The following is an 18,126-nucleotide window of genomic DNA, read 5'->3' on the forward strand; positions in this document are numbered from 1 at the left end:
TAAAAAACAACAATAAAAATAAATGAATGTAACAAATTTTTTTAACGTGATGTCATTTTTCTTTCAAATGTTTTCGAATATTTAGTCATATATTTGATAATATTTTACGTGTAGTTCTCTGAACGAAACACACTGACCGGGTCGGAGGAAAAAAACGTTGTGGTAGTGACAAAATGGAACATTTAAATCTCTCTCAAACTAAGGTTTTAATTCCTATTCGCATCATATTATATTCATCTGACCTTCTGGATGCTCTTCGCCTGGTCATGATTTCTCAGGATGTTTAGTGTAATGACTCGGGGAACGCATTAAAAAGATTAAACAGAAGTCCGCCGGCACTTCTACTTCTTCTTTTCTTTAATTTTCTAGGAAACTCTTCGTGGTCCGTTTTGGTGAAACGCGCAGTAGCGCCACACGAATCGCGTAGCGTCGTGACGTCCTTGCGCAAGCTCCTCAGTCGTGACAGGAAGGGGGAATCTTGTCACATGCTAACGCACTCACCGCGGAGGAGCTATTTTTAAAATCCTCGGATCCCACACAAACTCGTATCGAGGTCTCGAGCTGCCACTCGTTCGCCGTTTGGGAAATCCCCGGTTTATTGCTGGGAAACACTCCGACATTTCGACAAAAAGAGAGAAAGAAATACTGGCTTTACGTTAAAAAAAAAAAAAAGAGAGAGAGAGAGAAAGAGAGGGGAAAAAAAACAAGGGCAGACTTAAGACCAGCGAATGTGAGGCCTATTTCACAGTCATATTTTAGAATATATTAATGCTTTTAATCCCACAATTTTTAAACCAATAAAATCAGTCGTAACCGCTGTCTTTGATTCGTTATTCAAGGTATAAAACTGCGCGTGTATGTGGAAGCTGATTATTTAACTATTACGACACATCGTCCTATAGTTGTATTCCTCTTATACAACGTTTTCGTTTATTAAACAAGGACATCATTTTCTTCGAATCGATTTAGTGTTACAGGACGTCTGCGAAACGGATTCTCACTCCTTACGGGACGTAAATATGCGTGTGCCGGAATATATCGAGAATCGATCAACACCTGACGATCGACCAATTCAGCAGCGCTGCAGTATAACACGCATCAGACGTCTCAAGCGTAAAGACTACAGTCGGCCTGACACGCGCGACCACCTGACTGATGACTAGAGCTTTTTTTTTTTTTCCTTTGTGGCTTGACACTGAGCCCAGAGGCATTGAAAGACACTTCCTTCCCAACTTCGCTACTGCACAGCCATCATTCTCCGGCGCTACTTTCACACTTCAACCCACGACTTGCACCAGTTCTTTAAGCCGTGTCTATATGCATTCCTACATTTCGCTCACCTTTTCAATGAAACTAGAATTAGTTCACTTGAATTAGAATGATTGAATTATTATTATTCATGGCGTAAGGTTTACATGATTAATTCTTGTTGGTTGCTGAACTGATACAGGTATAGGGTAAAATTTCTTACCACAGCACTAATCTAACGCATTGAAGACAGAGACTTAAAAAAAACCCCAATAAACTGCGATTAAGAAAAAATTTTAGCTTCCAAACCTGCATATTTTAATCAGCGTATAAATGTTAGACAATTTCAGTGGCTTCTTGGGTATTGAAAAGAAATTAAACAATCAACATAAAACATTTAAGGTTTAATATTAATCCATGATTTTTATCATTATTTTTAATTTTTTTTTTTACAGAAGAAATGTAGTACTGATAAAAAAAAAAAAAATTCAGCTGGGGGAAAAATAACAATAATAAAAAAATAGTATCCTACGTTTCCCGCCTGAGATTGTGTTGATTTCCGTACAAGATAAGTGGTTCATCTGAACCTCGATGGACCAGCTTCAAAATCATAACACTGTCGACGGGTTTCCGTGATTTTATACACATCCAAATCGTATTTATTTCAATTACACGCCAGTTTAAATGAACGTTTTGTGAAACTCGGAACAAGGTGAATAAGATTTTGCCGTTCAATTAGGACAATAAATAAGGACTATGAAAGGTGGAAGATAACGTTAGAGTACGCAGTAATTTATCGCAGATTAGCGTAAATCAGGCAGGGATTCTTTAGTTTAGCTTTTTGACAGAAATTTTTAAAAGACTGAAAAAGCGAGGCTCGCTGATTGGACGATTCTGACTGGTATAATTTTCAGCCAATAGAGTTTGGAGGCGGAGCTGCTAAACTGGCCAATGAATGTAGCTAGATGATGTAGGTGTAGCTAATATACAAGTGGCAGTAAATAAAAGTAAAATTGCAGCCCAACTTCCCTGCTTACGATTTGCGAAGGCATAATTATTGGCACTTAAATCTGATTAACATGCGCTGCAGATGTTTTTTTTTGTTTTTTGCTTTGCATGCAGATTTATGCTGACAGTATCAGCATTAGTGTGGTTTCCATGGTGTATGTCTGGTTTCACACATTTACACATTCTCACACACACACACACACACACACACACACACACTTACTTTTCTGTGGAACATTGCTAACTACACAGTTTATAGGTAACGTTTCCCTTTATAGAAAATGAAAATGATACTTTAATCTTCACTGCCAACGTACAAAAAAAAAAAATCATTTTAAATGAATACAAAATTTTAATTAATTCAATGAATTTAATTTATTATTTATTTAATTAATTTATTCAACGTTTATTTGCTGTATTGGTGCAAAAAGCTACAATTTTATTATTTATTTATTTTAAATAAACGGCTTTTTCTTGAAAAGAACAATTTAAACCAATTTAAATACTATTTGTTTTTTTTCTGTGTTTTTTTTCTCTTTCAGTGGCGTTTTTGCATGCTCGATTTTATTTATTTATTATATTTTTTTAATAAAACCGTCAATTTGGCCAACTTTTCCATCAACATGTGATTTGGTATAATACTGAATCTTTTAAAACACTATTTTAAGCCAAATACTTTAATCTTAAACATTTGATCTTTTGAATTTTGACCTTGAAATGCTGATTAAAAACATTCATTCAATTACAATATTTATTACAAAATTAAGACGTTATATACCTAGAAATTTCTGTTTAACAATAAAGTCAGGTGTTAATGAAGTCAATAAATCACAGTTTACTGAGTATAAAAAAAAAAGTTCTATTTACAAAGGTGTCCTTCTTTCCATTTGTTTTTTTCTTTTTATGGTGATAATGGCAAGTATCAGATGCTATAATAAATGACATCAAGATTCTTCAGAAGTGGGAGTGTAACGTTCAAATAAGCTGTAACTGTGAACCACAAACTGCCGAGATAAAAATGTTACTGGAAATCAGATTCCATTATGAGCAAAGTAATGGCGTCTAGCCAGTAGTGTGTGTGTGTGTGTGTGTGTGTGTGTACTACAAAGCAGCAATGGCTTTGGCAGCTACTCTTCGGCCCAGCGGGAGCGTCAGATCTGTGATAGACAGGACAACTTTGGGTTTGGCGAGCGCATGCAATTTGACCAGCTCAGAAACCTGTGAAAACACACACACACACACACACACAGGTTGTTCTATGTTCATAAGAATCTTACATTAGCTCGCTTTGACACTGTTCTGTCATTGTGAGGACCTCTGACTTCACCATAATCTTTGTGAGGACCTTTAACACAGTCCTATTATCAGGAACACATTTGACCCGGTCCCATCACCGAGAGAACATTTGACACTGTCGTAATATTGTGAGGACGGTTAGTCCTTTTCGGCCCTCACAAAGTACTAAAAGGGCTAAATATGTGTATGTGTGTGTCTCACCATAGTGAAGGGCATGAACTGCAGGATGCTACCCCGGCTGCCCTGCTCCGAACACTCCACACACTCCTCGATGAAACTCTGCACGAACTGCGTGTGAGGGCCGGCGGTCTTCGAGGTCAGGATGGAAGAGATGAGCAAGAATAGATTTGCTATGGAGCAAAAGAAAAAAAAATCTTAAAACATTCATTATTTACATTTCATTATGTACATTACCTTTCATTATGACATGAACACACACACACACACACACACACACACACACACACACACACACACTACTGACCAAGCACACGGTTGAGTGGATCTCTCATATTGACTGTGTGGAGCTGAGAGGCAGAGAGTGAGCTGCTCATCGTGCGGTCACCTACGGAAAGGGCAAAGGTTAAAAACGTTTTACAAATACCTGTCCAGAAGGAAAATAACAGAAACGCAAAAGCGATACTGACTTTCAGTTCAAGTCCTGAATTCTTACTGATTAGTCAAATACATTAGCTACGTCATCTGCTACGATACACCGTCAGCTACGTATTAGTTACATTATCAGCTAAGGCATGAGGTTTAGCTAGCAGTCTAAAGTATCAAAATTTCCTCAGTTTGTATTGTTTTGTTACTAAGCATAATATGTTATTTGTCATGTAACCAAGCCTTACTTGGGAGAAACCAAAATTAACTGCAACTGGAAACAAATTTAGTTTTTTGGGGTTTTTTGGTTTTTTTTTACACTTCTGAAGTATATTCTGACTTCTGAAGAATCTTGACGTCATTTATTTTAGCATCTGATGCTTGCCATTATCACCATCAAAAGAAAAAACACATGGAAAGAAGAACACCTTTGTATATAGAACTTTTATTTTTTATACTCAATAAACTGTGATTTATTAACTTTATAAAAACCTGACTTTATTTGATGAATTTATTGTTAAACAGAAATTTCTAGGTATATAACGTCTAAATTTAGTAATAAATATTGTAATTGAATGTATTTAACTGTCCCGTCAGACCACTGCTTTTAAGGATTTGTCTTAAGATTTACAAATTCGGACATCTTCACACTTCTTCTAATCAAGTACGAGGATAAACAGAGGATTAAATAGAACTACTGCTCAAACTAAAAAGTGAGTAGCACATTATTAGATGTAATTTTGGTGCATCACTTTAGACTGACCTTATAATTTAAAAGGGAAAATTAAATTGAGAAAGCAATCTATTTAGGAACTGAAAACAAAAACATTGAGAAAAACGGACAAAAATGTTTTGTTTTAACTGACTAATTGCCCTTATTCCTTAGAAATGGTGAGCCAGCCAGGAGGAGCGTTTGGAAAAAAAAAAATTGTGGAACTGTAAGAACCATGAACCGAGAACTCGGTCCGAGTCTGACTCACCCGGACTGCTCAACACCGCGGGCTCGTCCTCATTAGAGCTGAGCAGGCGCATCAGCTTGGACGGCTGAGTGTCGTCCAGTGGAAACAAGCTGCTGTAGTCCTGCGAACCAATCAGATTAGAGACTAAAAGACAACCATGTCTGCGCAGTATAATCTCAAAAAACACCCTATAGACGAAGGCTTCGTTCACACTAGCCGTTTTCTTCCAAAGTTGAAAAAAGCGAAACATCATCATGTGGGCTCCTTTTTTTAAAATATCAAATAAACGCTCAAATATAAATAAGAACATGGCGAGTGTGTACGTGCCGCAGGTGTGTATTTTGTGTAAACCTCGATGTCCTCTCGCTGTCTCTTGCGCTGCCGAGCCAAGGCGTGGATTTTATGGTGAGACGAGAAGGAACCGAGCGCGCACCACACCGATAACCTGAAAAACAAAACAAAAAAAAACTCTACTTAGTTAATCGACTTACCCGCACGACGTGTGGGAAAACAGCATCAGAAACATTTACTAGTGCTGCACGCTAAAGTGTGAACTCTTCTTACGCAGCATTGGAGCAACGCAAAGCAAAGCAGGACTTTAACGCATTTACTGTCCTGGAAGAATCTAAACAAACAAACAAACAAACAAACAAATAAATAAAACTACTAGAAAGGAAATGTGGAAAATGTATATTTAGATGAAAACTATTCAGATTTCTCCTTCCAGTTCTTTAGAGCTGGTGAGCCAGCCAGGAGCAAAGTTTTTTTCTAGCCATTTCAGTGACCCTTTAACCCAAGACACAGTGAACATCTATGGAAAGCACAAGTTTCGGGGGAATGCTTCCTTTTGAAATAAATAAATAAAAAAAGACAAAATGTGGCGAATTTGTTTCGCAAGAAACCTCCGGAAGATTTGACACCACAGCACAAAGTCTATTAATGAATGAGGCAAGGAAAAAAAAATCTGAGGAAGTACACAGGAAGAACGATAGTGAGAGTCAGCTTTAGTCAGATAGTGCCAGCGAGAGTAATGAAGAAATATAGTTTTTTTTTTTTTTTTTAAAAAAGGATGGTATCTGGAGAAAAATCCCAGATTTGAGTAACTCGGTGAAACTCATCAATTACTAATGTCTAAAACAGTGCTATTCAATAGCCTGTCCGGTAATATACTATGACACCCTGCCGTTATAACAAAAATGAGCGTGTAACACTGTTCTAGCAGCAACTGGTCATTTCAGCTATCGTCTCCTCAATGAACAATATCATAATGGCTCAGAAATACAGAAAGACCTTGAATGATATAATGCAGATTAAGATTAAGCAGATTCCCCACCGACAAATCCAAATAAAATGTCAGAGAATTTAGTATTGTTTATGTATGATGTGAGCGTAACATGGCAATCGATAAATCAGGACTTACTTGGCGAGGGCCTGGCCTGGCGGATCTGCTAAGCTGTGCCAGTGGGCGGGGTCAGTGAGCAGATTGGGCACGATGTGACCGATCAGAGTGAGCGTTATTTGCTGTAGGTCCAGGCAGAAGATGCTGTAGAGGAGCTCGACGACGCGGAACGCCCACTCCCTACGCGTCTCCTTCAGGAGCTCCTGGAGGACAGAACCGAGCAGCACCGAAGTTATAACGACAGATTCACTGAAACTCGAGGTTGTGGTTCTAGTCCGATTTCTATTCCAAATCTCTCTCCACGCACAAACACAAACCTTCACGAGGTTGTTGGTGAACCAGAAGACTCCGCCGATGTGCAGCAGGTCCTCCAGCAGGTGTAGCGTGCTCGAGTCCACCCAGCCCTTATCGAGCGCCATGCGGAAGTTGGAGCTCAGCGCCTGGCGGATGGGCTGGCGCAGGGGCAGGAGGGCGCGGTACGGCATCGGCTCCTGGGGCTCCACGACCGAGCGCAGGCACTGACCCGTCTGCTGGAACACGTCGGCGCACATGTGCTCCAGGATAGAGCTCATGATCACCACGCTGCACACGAACACACCGAGAGAGCGGAGAGAGAGAAAGAGATAGAGCGGTCGTTTTTGAAACACTTTCCTTTAACGTCAAGTGTGTGTGTGTGTCAGAGAGAGAGAGCGCGAGAGAGACACACACCGTTCATTGTAAAACTGGAGCGTGTTCTCTCCATACAGAGGCGTCATAAGCTGACGAATCATGGTCTGAGGTTTCTCCCTCTCGTCCAATCCCAGCATCCGAACATGAGCCACCAGCCAGGCCACAGCGCATATGGCCATACTGCACACCTTCCCTTTAATGTTATCTGTGATCTTCTGCTCAGAGAGACAGAGAGAGAGAGAGAGGTCCATATGTTATTATTCTTCAACCCGAACACATTGTACACTAATACAAACACAAGTTTGTCTTCGAAGACAAGTTAACGTCTGGTAAAATACGTCCTCTTCCGCCACAGTGCTGCTGAATTCTGGATTCCGATTGGTCAGAAATGTTTCGATTCACTTTCAAAACCCATCAGCTCGCAAATTCGATTTAGTTTAACGGTCGCGGAAGGAACGAACGAAAGCGTGAGGGTCTGACCTGTACAGCCTCCACAGACAGCACTCCATTCTCCCACGCGTTCAGGACCTCCAAGATGGCCGCCGGCGTGCTCAGACAGATCTCATGCCACTTCATCTGACTGGGGGAGGAAAAAGACGACCCGTGAGATCATTTAGCAACAACAACAACAACGCGGCAGGATTAAAACGAGTGAAAGTTGATTGACACGAACCAAAAGCAAACATACTCTTATGAAAAGATGTGTCGTTTTGTGGTACTTTAATGGCTTTGTTTGGTCATTTTTGGCAGTCAAAAACGATGGCGGACAACTCGACCACGATCATGTTCACTCTGTAAGGACAATCCCAACGCAAACTCTAGCCGTGTACCGTGACCCGGCAGTTACGTTTCCTCATGAAGATTAATGGCTCTGGGATTTCCTGTCTCTCCCACACGTAATACAGTTAAACGCCATGCGTCTCTCCCATCAACATCAACGGGACCAAAATAGAGCGCGTCTCCGGCTTCATGTTCCTGGGTGTCCTCGTCTCACAGTCCTCCCGTCCCGGTTCATCCTCCTTCCAGAACCAGCAGGCACCGGGCCAGTTTCTTCCCCACAACCATCCTGCAGCTCTATTCTATACCGTATATTCTGTATTATCTCTATATATCTGTAAATACGTTCTAATCCATGTGTACTGTCGTATATACACGATATACGCATCTCTTACGTATATTTATGACTGACACTTATATACAGTGTACAAGAACACAATATGGTATATCAGTAAACTCCTTAACGACCGCTATGACTCCTACGTCCTGCAAGCTGCAATTGTGCAACGTTGCTGATTCACACCACCTTACGTGCCCGTCATTTCAAAGAAAAACAAACACTTACAGTCAGAGGATGATGCAAAGCAAAACAGATAAAACAAAACCAAATACGAGTGTGGGACCTTTTGATATCCGAGCTAAACGCGAATGGACGTGGTCGCTAGACGTTTGGTATTCACACCTCCTTACAGAAAAAGCTGTTACTATAGAAACGATCGCGTATCGATAAGCCTGTGATTTGCAGCTGTATGACTGCTGTTATACTGTAGTCCTACCTTCTTCTTTCAACGAGCTTTATTGATTTATTTTCAGATTTTCACTCTTTATTATTATTATTATTATTTTGGCTGCACTTACACCAGCTTCATCTCCGAGGACGTGTTGAGTAACGCCACCAGACTTTCCACCTTGCCTGGTTCAGGCCTGAAGCAGGGGTGGTCTGGGTTCAGGATCTTCCCTTCCTCCGGCATGCACATCTGCAACCAGGTCTCGAAAAACGGCGTCTCGCCCGATTGACTCGGCTCAGACAGGATGACCTGCATACATACATACATACATTTGTATACACGCACACTCCAGTGTTTCTAAATCATCGTTACCAGTAAAAACGATCTGGAAAGTGTAAGATTTGACGCTTTATTGTAGGACTACTGATTTTTTTTTAGGTCTGATAACTGATAACTATATACTTGTCTAACGTTAAATCAAACTTAAAAACAAAAAACAAAAATATGACACATCAGCACGGCGTCTTTCCAGTAATTACTAACGCGAGAAGGGTGGAAGGGGGCGTGGCTTCCATGGTGTCTGGAAATACTGTTAATACTGGAGAGTTCGAAGAACATAAAAGGTTTCCACGCGATGCTTTTTCATCTCTGTTCAGATCTGAACAGAGCTCGAAGATCAGACGTGTTATTTCAGGGGCGAGGCAGAGTTCAGGTAGAAATTCGTACAGAGAACACTCCACTTCCTGGCCGACTCTTCTCCACTTTTCCTTCTTTTCATAAGTAAATTCGAGGCACGATGACGAAGACGACGATGACGAAGACGACGATGACGAAGACGACGATGACGAAGACAATGACAATGATGATGATGATGATGATGATGGACACCTTTTTTTTAAACATTTCTTTATCCCTGTGAACGAGCTGTTCTCGATCTAGATTTCACTACTGAAGTCTGAACAATTGATTTTCAGTACCAAGATTTCTTTTTCAGTATTAAGTCTTATACAATTGATTTTCAGTACTGACTTCGGTACGGAATTCTAAACATTTTCATTTCGGTACTGAAATCTGAACTTTTCAGTTTCAGTACTGCATTATAAACAATCTTGCTGAGAATTCAGCACACTAATACTAATCTGTATGGGATTGTGTGTGTGTGTGGGTGGGTGTGGGTGTGTGCGCTGACCTCAGAGCCATATGTCTGGACCACATGACACAGCATGAGGAAGGAGATGTCAAACAGCAGTGCTCGCACTGAAGCAGATTTAGCTGAAGAAAGAAAAAGCACACGCAGATGACAAAGACAGATCGAACGCCACTAAACTTTTCCAAAGTGAGAAGGGGGAAGAGTTGATGAGCACTCACATCCTTCACCACTGATGTGTTTTGGAAACTCGTTTAACCTGTAAAGACAAACAAAAATCACATGGATCTGGATCTCATTTAATCTAATCAATCGAATTAATATAATCTCCCCGTCCCCCGCATGTTGTTGCTGATTAGCTAAGACGTGTTTCGTTTCCAATTCAATCCCAGTACTGAATTCGAATCAATTCATTTCCAATCTATTAATTCACACTGCTGAATTCTAATACGTTAATTTCTAACCAATTCATTCCCGGTACTGGATTACTGAATTCTAAGCAATTCATTCCTGGTACTGGATTACTGAATTCTAAGCAATTCATTCCCGGTACTGAATTACTGAATTCTAAGCAATTCATTCCCGGTATTGAATTACTGAATTCTAACCAATTCATTCCCGGTACTGGATTCTAATCCATTAATTCACAGTACTGAATTCTAATCAATTAATGTCCTGTACTGAATTCTAAAACAAATTTTCAGTACCAAATTTATAAACGTTTTCAGTATTAAGTCTTAAAGAACTCATTTTCAGTATTGGATTCTAGCCAATCTAAACAATTACTGGACATTAACCAATTAATTCCCAATACTGAATTCTAAACAATTCATTTCTAATCAATTCATTTCCTGTACTGAATTCTAAATCAATTAATTTCCTGTACTGAATTCTAAATCAATTAATTTCCTGTACTGAATTCTAAATCAATTAATTTCCTGTACTGAATTCTAAATCAATTAATTTCCTGTACTGAATTCTAATCAATTAATTTCCTGTACTGAATTCTAAATCAATTAATTTCCTGCACTGAATTCTAAATCAATTAATTTCCTGTACTGAATTCTAATCAATTAATTTCCTGTACTGAATTCTAAATCAATTAATTTCCTGCACTGAATTCTAAATCAATTAATTTCCTGTACTGAATTCTAAATCAATTAATTTCCTGTACTGAATTCTAAATCAATTAATTTCCTGTACTGAATTCTAATCAATTAATTTCCTGTACTGAATTCTAAATCAATTCATTTCCTGTACTGAATTCTAATCAATTCATTTCCTGTACTGAATTCTAAATCAATTAATTTCCTGTACTGAATTCTAATCAATTAATTTCCTGTACTGAATTCTAATCAATTAATTTCCTGTACTGAATTCTAAATCAATTAATTTCCTGTACTGAATTCTAATCAATTAATTTCCTGTACTTAATTCTAAATCAATTAATTTCCTGTACTGAATTCTAAATCAATTAATTTCCTGTACTGAATTCTAATCAATTAATTTCCTGTACTGAATTCTAATCAATTAATTTCCTGTACTGAATTCTAATCAATTAATTTCCTGTACTGAATTCTAAATCAATTAATTTCCTGTACTGAATTCTAATCAATTAATTTCCTGTACTTAATTCTAAATCAATTAATTTCCTGCACTGAATTCTAAATCAATTAATTTCCTGCACTGAATTCTAAATCAATTAATTTCCTGTACTGAATTCTAAATCAATTAATTTCCTGTACTGAATTCTAAATCAATTAATTTCCTGTACTGAATTCTAAATCAATTAGTCTTCAGTATTAAATTCTAAATCAATTAAATTCCAGAACTGAAATCAATAATCATCAAGTCCCAATCAATCAGGCTCAATCAATCACTCGTATGTACTGAAATGTTACAAGGAATTCCTTTAATAAAGTACTGATCTTACTTGATGAACTTGCGAGCAAAGGATTTGAGTTTCCCGGTGGCGGCGGCGGCGGCCAGCAGCAAATCCAAACTCTTCCCTGAGAGCATGTGACCCAAAACTCCCAGCAACCCCTCGGGGGACTTGGAATGATCAGCATCCACGGTCTACACACACACACACACACACACACACACACACACACACACAATGCAAGATAAACAGAAGGATTTTTCAAAAAAAAATTTGTCTCCACATCTCCACATCGCATTCCAGCCTTTTTTTCTGCTGTCTTAACGTAGAACTGATTAGTTATTTTCAAGTATTTAGAGTTAAATCTAATCTAAGTACTTAATTCTAACCTATCAGACTTTGGTACTGAATTGTATCCCATCAGTCTTTGATACCGAATTCCAACCAATCAGTCTCTGGTACAGAATTCTAACAAAATCAATCTTTGGTACTGAATTCTATCCACTCAGTCTCTGGTACAGTACTGAATTCTATCCAACCAAGCGTCGGTTCTGAAATCCAACTAATCAGACTTCAGTATTGAATTATAACCAATACGTTTTCTGTGCTGAAATCTAACCAGTCAGTATTTGGTATAGAATTCTAACTAATCTGGCTTTGGTACTGAATTCTATCCAATCAGAGTTCAGTATTGAAGTGTAACCATTCAGGCTTCTGTACTGAATTCCAAACAATCAGGCTTCATTTCTGAACTCCAACTGATCAGACATCAGTACTGAATTCTAACCTATCGGTGTTCTGTACTGAACTGTAACCAATCAGCCTTGGGGTCTGATAAGGATAAGAGCTAAACGCTGTAAATGTAAAGACCTTTAGTATGTTGGTGACGGTCGGCTCGGCACGTAGTATGAGGCCCGGGTTCGGCTGGATGTTGGCATTCTCTGCCGTTTTCAGCTTCGGGGCGTACTCCCTGTCATCAGCCCTTAAAGAAAAATAATATGAAATTAGACAGTGAATTTAGGAGTGAAAAACTGGGCATAAAACAGAGAGAGAGAGAGAGAGAGTGAGAGAGAGAGAGAGCGTGAGTGAGAGAGAGAGAGAGAGAGAGAGGGAGCAGGAGAGAGAGAGAGAGGGAGAGAGAGTGAGAGAGGGAGAGAGAGAGAGAGAGGGAGGGAGAGAGAGAGAGAGAGGGAGAGAGAGTGAGAGAGGGAGAGAGAGAGAGAGAGAGGGAGGGAGAGAGAGAGAGAGAAAGAGAGTGAGAGAGGGAGAGAGAGAGAGAAAGAGAGTGAGAGAGAGAGAGGGAGAGAGAGGGAGAGAGAAAGAGAGAGAGAGGGAGAGAGAGGGAGAGAGAGAGAAAGAGAGTGAGAGAGAGAGAGGGAGAGAGAGAGAGAGAGAGAAAGAGAGTGAGAGAGAGAGAGGGAGAGAGATGGAGAGAGAGAGAAAGAGAGAGAGAGAGAGAGAGAGAGTGAGGGAGAGAGAGAGAGAAAGAGAGAGGGAGATTAGTAAGAAGCTGATGATGAAATGTACCGTTTAGCGGTGAGGGCGGCCAAGTTGGATTCGGACAGCAAGCAGAGTTTATGGCACTCCTGGAGCAGCAGACTCAAGCAGTCGCAGCTACACACACACACACACACACACACACACACACACACACACACTATCCAGTGAGATATAATATCTCATGAGCTGGGTATGTCCTGATAGAGAATATTCGTCACAACACCAGGATAATCATCATTACTGAACATTTATGTAAATATTATTAACGTCACACATATAATTTCATATAATTATGCATGTAATTCAGATCGCGATCATAAATCAACATGGAAGTTTTCTCGTACTTGCATCTCTGGTCGGCTTTGTCCAGCAGCGGCGTGAGCTTCAGCAGGTACTCGAACGCCATGTTGACTTCCTCCGTGAAGTCCTGAAATATAAACACACACAAAGGTTTCCGGCTCTACGCTCTGTGAGCTCAGCCCAAAAAGGTTCCTAAAAAGGTTCCTGCTCATACCTTCTCCCCCTGAGGGTACTTCTTTAACCTCAGCAGAACCTGAGGAATCTGTGAACATCAACCAGAACATCAGGACCATATCTAGGCACGTTTCTTAGATATTTCAGCCGCAAAATAGAAATCGAGCGGACCTTGAGGAACGTGAACGCGGTCCATTTGAGCTCCTCGGTGCCTTCTGGAGACTCGATGAGCCCGGTGAAGCACGCTTTCCAGATCTCGAGGACAAACAGCGGCGCTGGAACGCGCTGGAACAGAAAACCCAGACGCATGAACATCTGCGAGAACCGACAGAACGCGAGTCCAGTCCGGTTTCCTACCTGGATCCTCTTGATCATCATGAGCTGCTCGACCAGCGGCTGCATCTCCCCCGTGAGGTTCATGGTTCCCTCCAGCATGATGAACGCGTGGACCGACGGGAAGGTCGTCTGGACGGGCGGCTCGCACTGGACGCTCAGCATCTGTGGGACACTGGACCGACCGAAGACGCTGCGTTACGGGGGTTTCAGCACGTGGATATTTCAGTTCGGTCGCGGGCGTGAGCGCTCACCTCTTGGCCAGCAGAACGCACTCCTCCAGCTTGCTCTTCAGCGTCTGATTGGTCACGCTACCCAGGTTCTCCGCCAGTTTGATTAACGCTTGCTCCATGTTGCTCCAGGAAGCTGCACAAACCGGGCAAACTTTGTTCATGTCATAGCAAACTAAACTATTCATCGTACGTTCGCTCAGAGTTAAGCGAAACACACACCCTGTTCCTCCAACCGGGCGATGTGCATCAGGGCTCGATTCTTGGCCCGCTGCAGAAGGTTCTCCAGGCGCACCTGGCAAGCCCGGAGGCTGGCGTCGCCCGCCGGCATGCCGCCGGGCTCTTTAAGCTTCTCGCAGTACCACGCGCAGCCCTGCAGGAGCCACACGACCGCCCCCAGGAGCGCCCGGCACAGGGCAATACACTCCTCCGCTTTACCGTGGCAGCTACCGGTGGAAAACACACACAGATTCCTTTAGAAGAGCTTACACGGATTTAATCACACTATTACTACTAATACGTATGGGGTTAGATTTTTTCAATCGTAGTTTTAACTTGGGTAAAACGTCGGGCACTCGGAATCCTCGGTTCGCTACGTTTCTATAGTAACAGCTCATCCACAGGGACTCGGAACGGTCTGATACGCGCGACGGCCGTACCTGAGACGGTTGGAGAACATGTCCATGATCTCCAAGAGCGACTTGACGCAGAGTTCTCGCGAGAAATCGTCGAACTGGGGATGAAACCGTCACGCAGGTGAAAATTTCTCCAAGCCATCTTACATTGTGGTGCAATAACGCTTTCTTTTAGTATTCTTATTACTGATATTTTTATACTGAAGCTATATATATATATATATATATATATATATATATATATATATATATATATATATGAATGAATTACACCAATGCAGCTTCAAGGTGTAGAGTGAACACTGACCTTGCTGACAGCAGTGAGGACGCTGGAGTAGGACACCATCTACAGGAGAAAAGCAGACTCGCAACCTTGAATTGGTTTTATTTTTTGTCCAATCAAAACTATAAGCACATTCTGAACGTTTAATCTAAAAGCTCCAACATGGCCATGTCAGAAGATATTATGAAATGATGCAAAAAAAAATATTAATAAAATATTCGCTATGAAATAAGAAATTCTCTATTTATTTCATATATTATATTACTTTTTCGCTTGGACCCTAAGCGACATTTTTCTTTCACGGTCCCGCGAGCTTCATATCTGCGTGGGACGCCAAAAGGAACAAGCACTTTTATTACATGATTACGAGAACAGGATTTTGCCAGTTTTAGGGCAGAAAAATAAAAAATAATGAACAAACACCACAGAAATCATCAAAATACACGCTCTTCCCCGAATACTGCGACGCAACATGCCGAGTTTGTTCTCCAGCGATGTTTTGTTGGTAAATAAGAGCTTTACACACGGGAACCAAAGAGCGCTTTGGCTGAACCCGTGGAAAACCTGCGGCAATTCCGGAAAGATCGCGAGCGCCTCTGAATATCGCCGCGCTTCCTGGATTTTGCGTACGCTCCTTCAGTCACGAAATCGCCGGAGGGAACAGAAAAAAGAAGGGGGTAAAAAAAAAAAAAAAAACAACAACAACAAAAAAAAAAAAAACAGCGAGCGTTCTCAAAAGAAAATAAATAAACAAATGATAAAAGAGCGCCACCTGCTGGCTTTGACAGAGAATTTGAAATTTGGATTCCCTGCATGTTGAGAATTATTTCTCTGGGAAAAATTTTTTGTGTATTTTTCAAAAAGCGGCACAAACAGGCCGTTAAATTGCAAACAACAGGTTTGACCGTGTTTAAAGAGTAAAACGCGCTTGCTTTGTGGCAAAATCTGACCCTTGTGCTGTTCCATACAAATAGATCTCAACTCTATTGTTGTGTTCGACGGATGTTTACGAATCGCAGACGTTGACCCACCTGGGAACTGATGGCGTACTTCAAGTAGGAGAGAATCAGCGGGTTTGGGGACGGTCCGATCATCGCCTGCTCCAACAAAGCTTCTACATCGATGGTGGGGGGGAAACAACAATGTAAACTAAAGTGCAACAAAAACACTTTAGAACACTCTTTGTAACAGCTCTATTATGTTACACCGCTATTAATAAAAGAACTTTTTTTTTTTTTTTGAAAAAGTGGATGGAAAGACAACGACCCCTGGTTCAGGTGCTTCTCGAACTCCAGGACTACATAACAAAGGGAGTGCTTTTTTAAGGAGATTACCGCAGCTAAGATTACTCATACGAACAAAGCCGTGGGTGCCAATACTTTCGTTTCGTTATATAAATCACAACAAGAGAGATGTTTGGAAGGTTCTTTCCTGTGGGTGGAACCGCAAAAACACTGATACAATTTCAAGCAATTTAGGGTAAATAAATGAATAAATAAAGGGCATGTACATCACTGCTGGTAAATACAATCCCTTCCAAAACTATTGGAACGGCAAGGCCGATTCATTCGTGTGTTCTTTTTTTTTGCTGTAGATTGAAGACGTTTGGGTTAACATCTGCAAAGAGTGCTTGGACCCCACGGATCACTGCTCGTGGCTAGATTTAGGTGCTACTGGTGTTTTTTACTACAACGTATTGAAACGTTTCTTTGCTGTGTAAAACTCTGGCATGGCTTCGGCTCGAACGGTGACTAAATCCGCCACGGTGGTGGAAGTATTAACAGAACGCCGCAGTAATCGCGGGTGGTTTTCCGAACCCGATCCGTTCCCCTCAGAGACCTGCAAGATTGGGATAATCCCAGGTGGTTCCTTTGGGGCAGTTCTTCTTGATGTTGACGGCCCATCGATAGTCGCTCCAGCGCTCCTTCCACGCCTGCAGGATGGCTTGCTTCAGGTTCACCATCTTCAGCCCACGCATAAAGAAAACCTGAAGGGGATAAGAGAGTGGAAAAAAATCGTGATCTCTGGCTCGTTCACTCGTGGAGTCCAGGTCTCAGGTACAGAAGAAACTCGACTCGGCTCGTCAGCGATCTGCAACAAAACGACCAGCGTAAAAGGACTAAAGCGCCGCTGCATCGCTCTCTTTCGAAGTGAAAACAGAGCTAACAAAATGGCAGTGATATAAATTTAAACTCAAAATCTTCATTCTAAAATACATCTTGGACGCCGCTGAAGATTGTAAAGATCAATATGCAATTAAAGTTATGCTTTAAACTAAAACTTTTACTGATTTAATTTTTTGTTTTGGAAAAAGTACTAATAGTGAGACTAATAGTAAGAGTCTGGAATGTAAACAGTTTGTTTATTTGTTTGTTTGTTTATAGTGTGTGCTGTAATTAGTTAGCGAGGCAGTACCTTCAGCTACAGCAAACAGAACTGGACTGTTTTATCATTTTTAAACTCATCTAGTTAGCTGGCTTTGTTCAACCCGATCAATTATTACCTTTTAAATACCTTTTCACTATTATTATTATTATTATTATTATTATTATTATTAATATTGTTTCCCAGTATTAGCCGACTAGCGGCTAACGCAGAAAAAAAGTAATACATATCAGATCAGCACAATATAACAACTCTATTATCTTTATTTATAGTAGACTTATTTTATAATACGCATTATATAGAAGATACTTACCCAAACGTTTTTTGTTTTAAATTCCTAAATAATAATAATACGTTTGACTGCAAGCTTTTTTTTTTTTTAAGATCATTCAGACAAGCGTTATAGTTTTCCTCACCCGTATTCCGACAAAACCCGCCTTCTCGGATATGATTGGTTAGCACGTTGATAAATTTCTGGAATTACCCAATGATGTTAGAGTATCGTCGAACATCCAGTCGTGTTAGCCAATCCTTGCGGAGAAGGCGGGATTTCTCAGAATACGGTTAGTA

The 18,126-nt window shown here is 40.6% G+C and overlaps 1 protein-coding gene across 2 annotated transcripts; it reads right to left on the bottom strand.

The window, feature by feature from the left end:
- Window positions 1–184: 184 nt before the first annotated feature.
- Window positions 185–18,012, bottom strand: med24 (mediator complex subunit 24). Of its 2 annotated transcripts, none has more exons than XM_053639869.1 (26): window positions 17,870–18,012; window positions 17,011–17,158; window positions 16,203–16,285; window positions 15,196–15,234; window positions 14,913–14,986; window positions 14,476–14,699; window positions 14,278–14,389; window positions 14,048–14,198; window positions 13,862–13,975; window positions 13,731–13,778; window positions 13,561–13,643; window positions 13,244–13,330; window positions 12,587–12,698; window positions 11,768–11,910; window positions 10,056–10,093; window positions 9,877–9,959; window positions 8,818–8,996; window positions 7,663–7,762; window positions 7,222–7,397; window positions 6,831–7,095; window positions 6,535–6,716; window positions 5,466–5,559; window positions 5,136–5,235; window positions 4,037–4,117; window positions 3,754–3,902; window positions 185–3,474 (listed from the first exon to the last, which is right to left on the bottom strand). In XM_053639869.1, the coding sequence occupies exons 2-26, from the start codon at window positions 17,147–17,149 to the stop codon at window positions 3,358–3,360; spliced, it is 2,973 nt and encodes a 990-aa protein (XP_053495844.1). In that variant the 5' UTR covers window positions 17,150–17,158; window positions 17,870–18,012; the 3' UTR covers window positions 185–3,357. The 2 variants fall into 2 exon arrangements, with proteins under 2 accessions (XP_053495844.1, XP_053495843.1); XM_053639868.1 differs by having other exon boundaries at window positions 17,011–17,262.
- Between the last annotated feature and the right edge of the window lie 114 nt (window positions 18,013–18,126).

Source organism: Ictalurus furcatus, chromosome 13 (genome assembly GCF_023375685.1).
Source record: "Ictalurus furcatus strain D&B chromosome 13, Billie_1.0, whole genome shotgun sequence".
Lineage (NCBI taxonomy): Eukaryota > Metazoa > Chordata > Actinopteri > Siluriformes > Ictaluridae > Ictalurus > Ictalurus furcatus.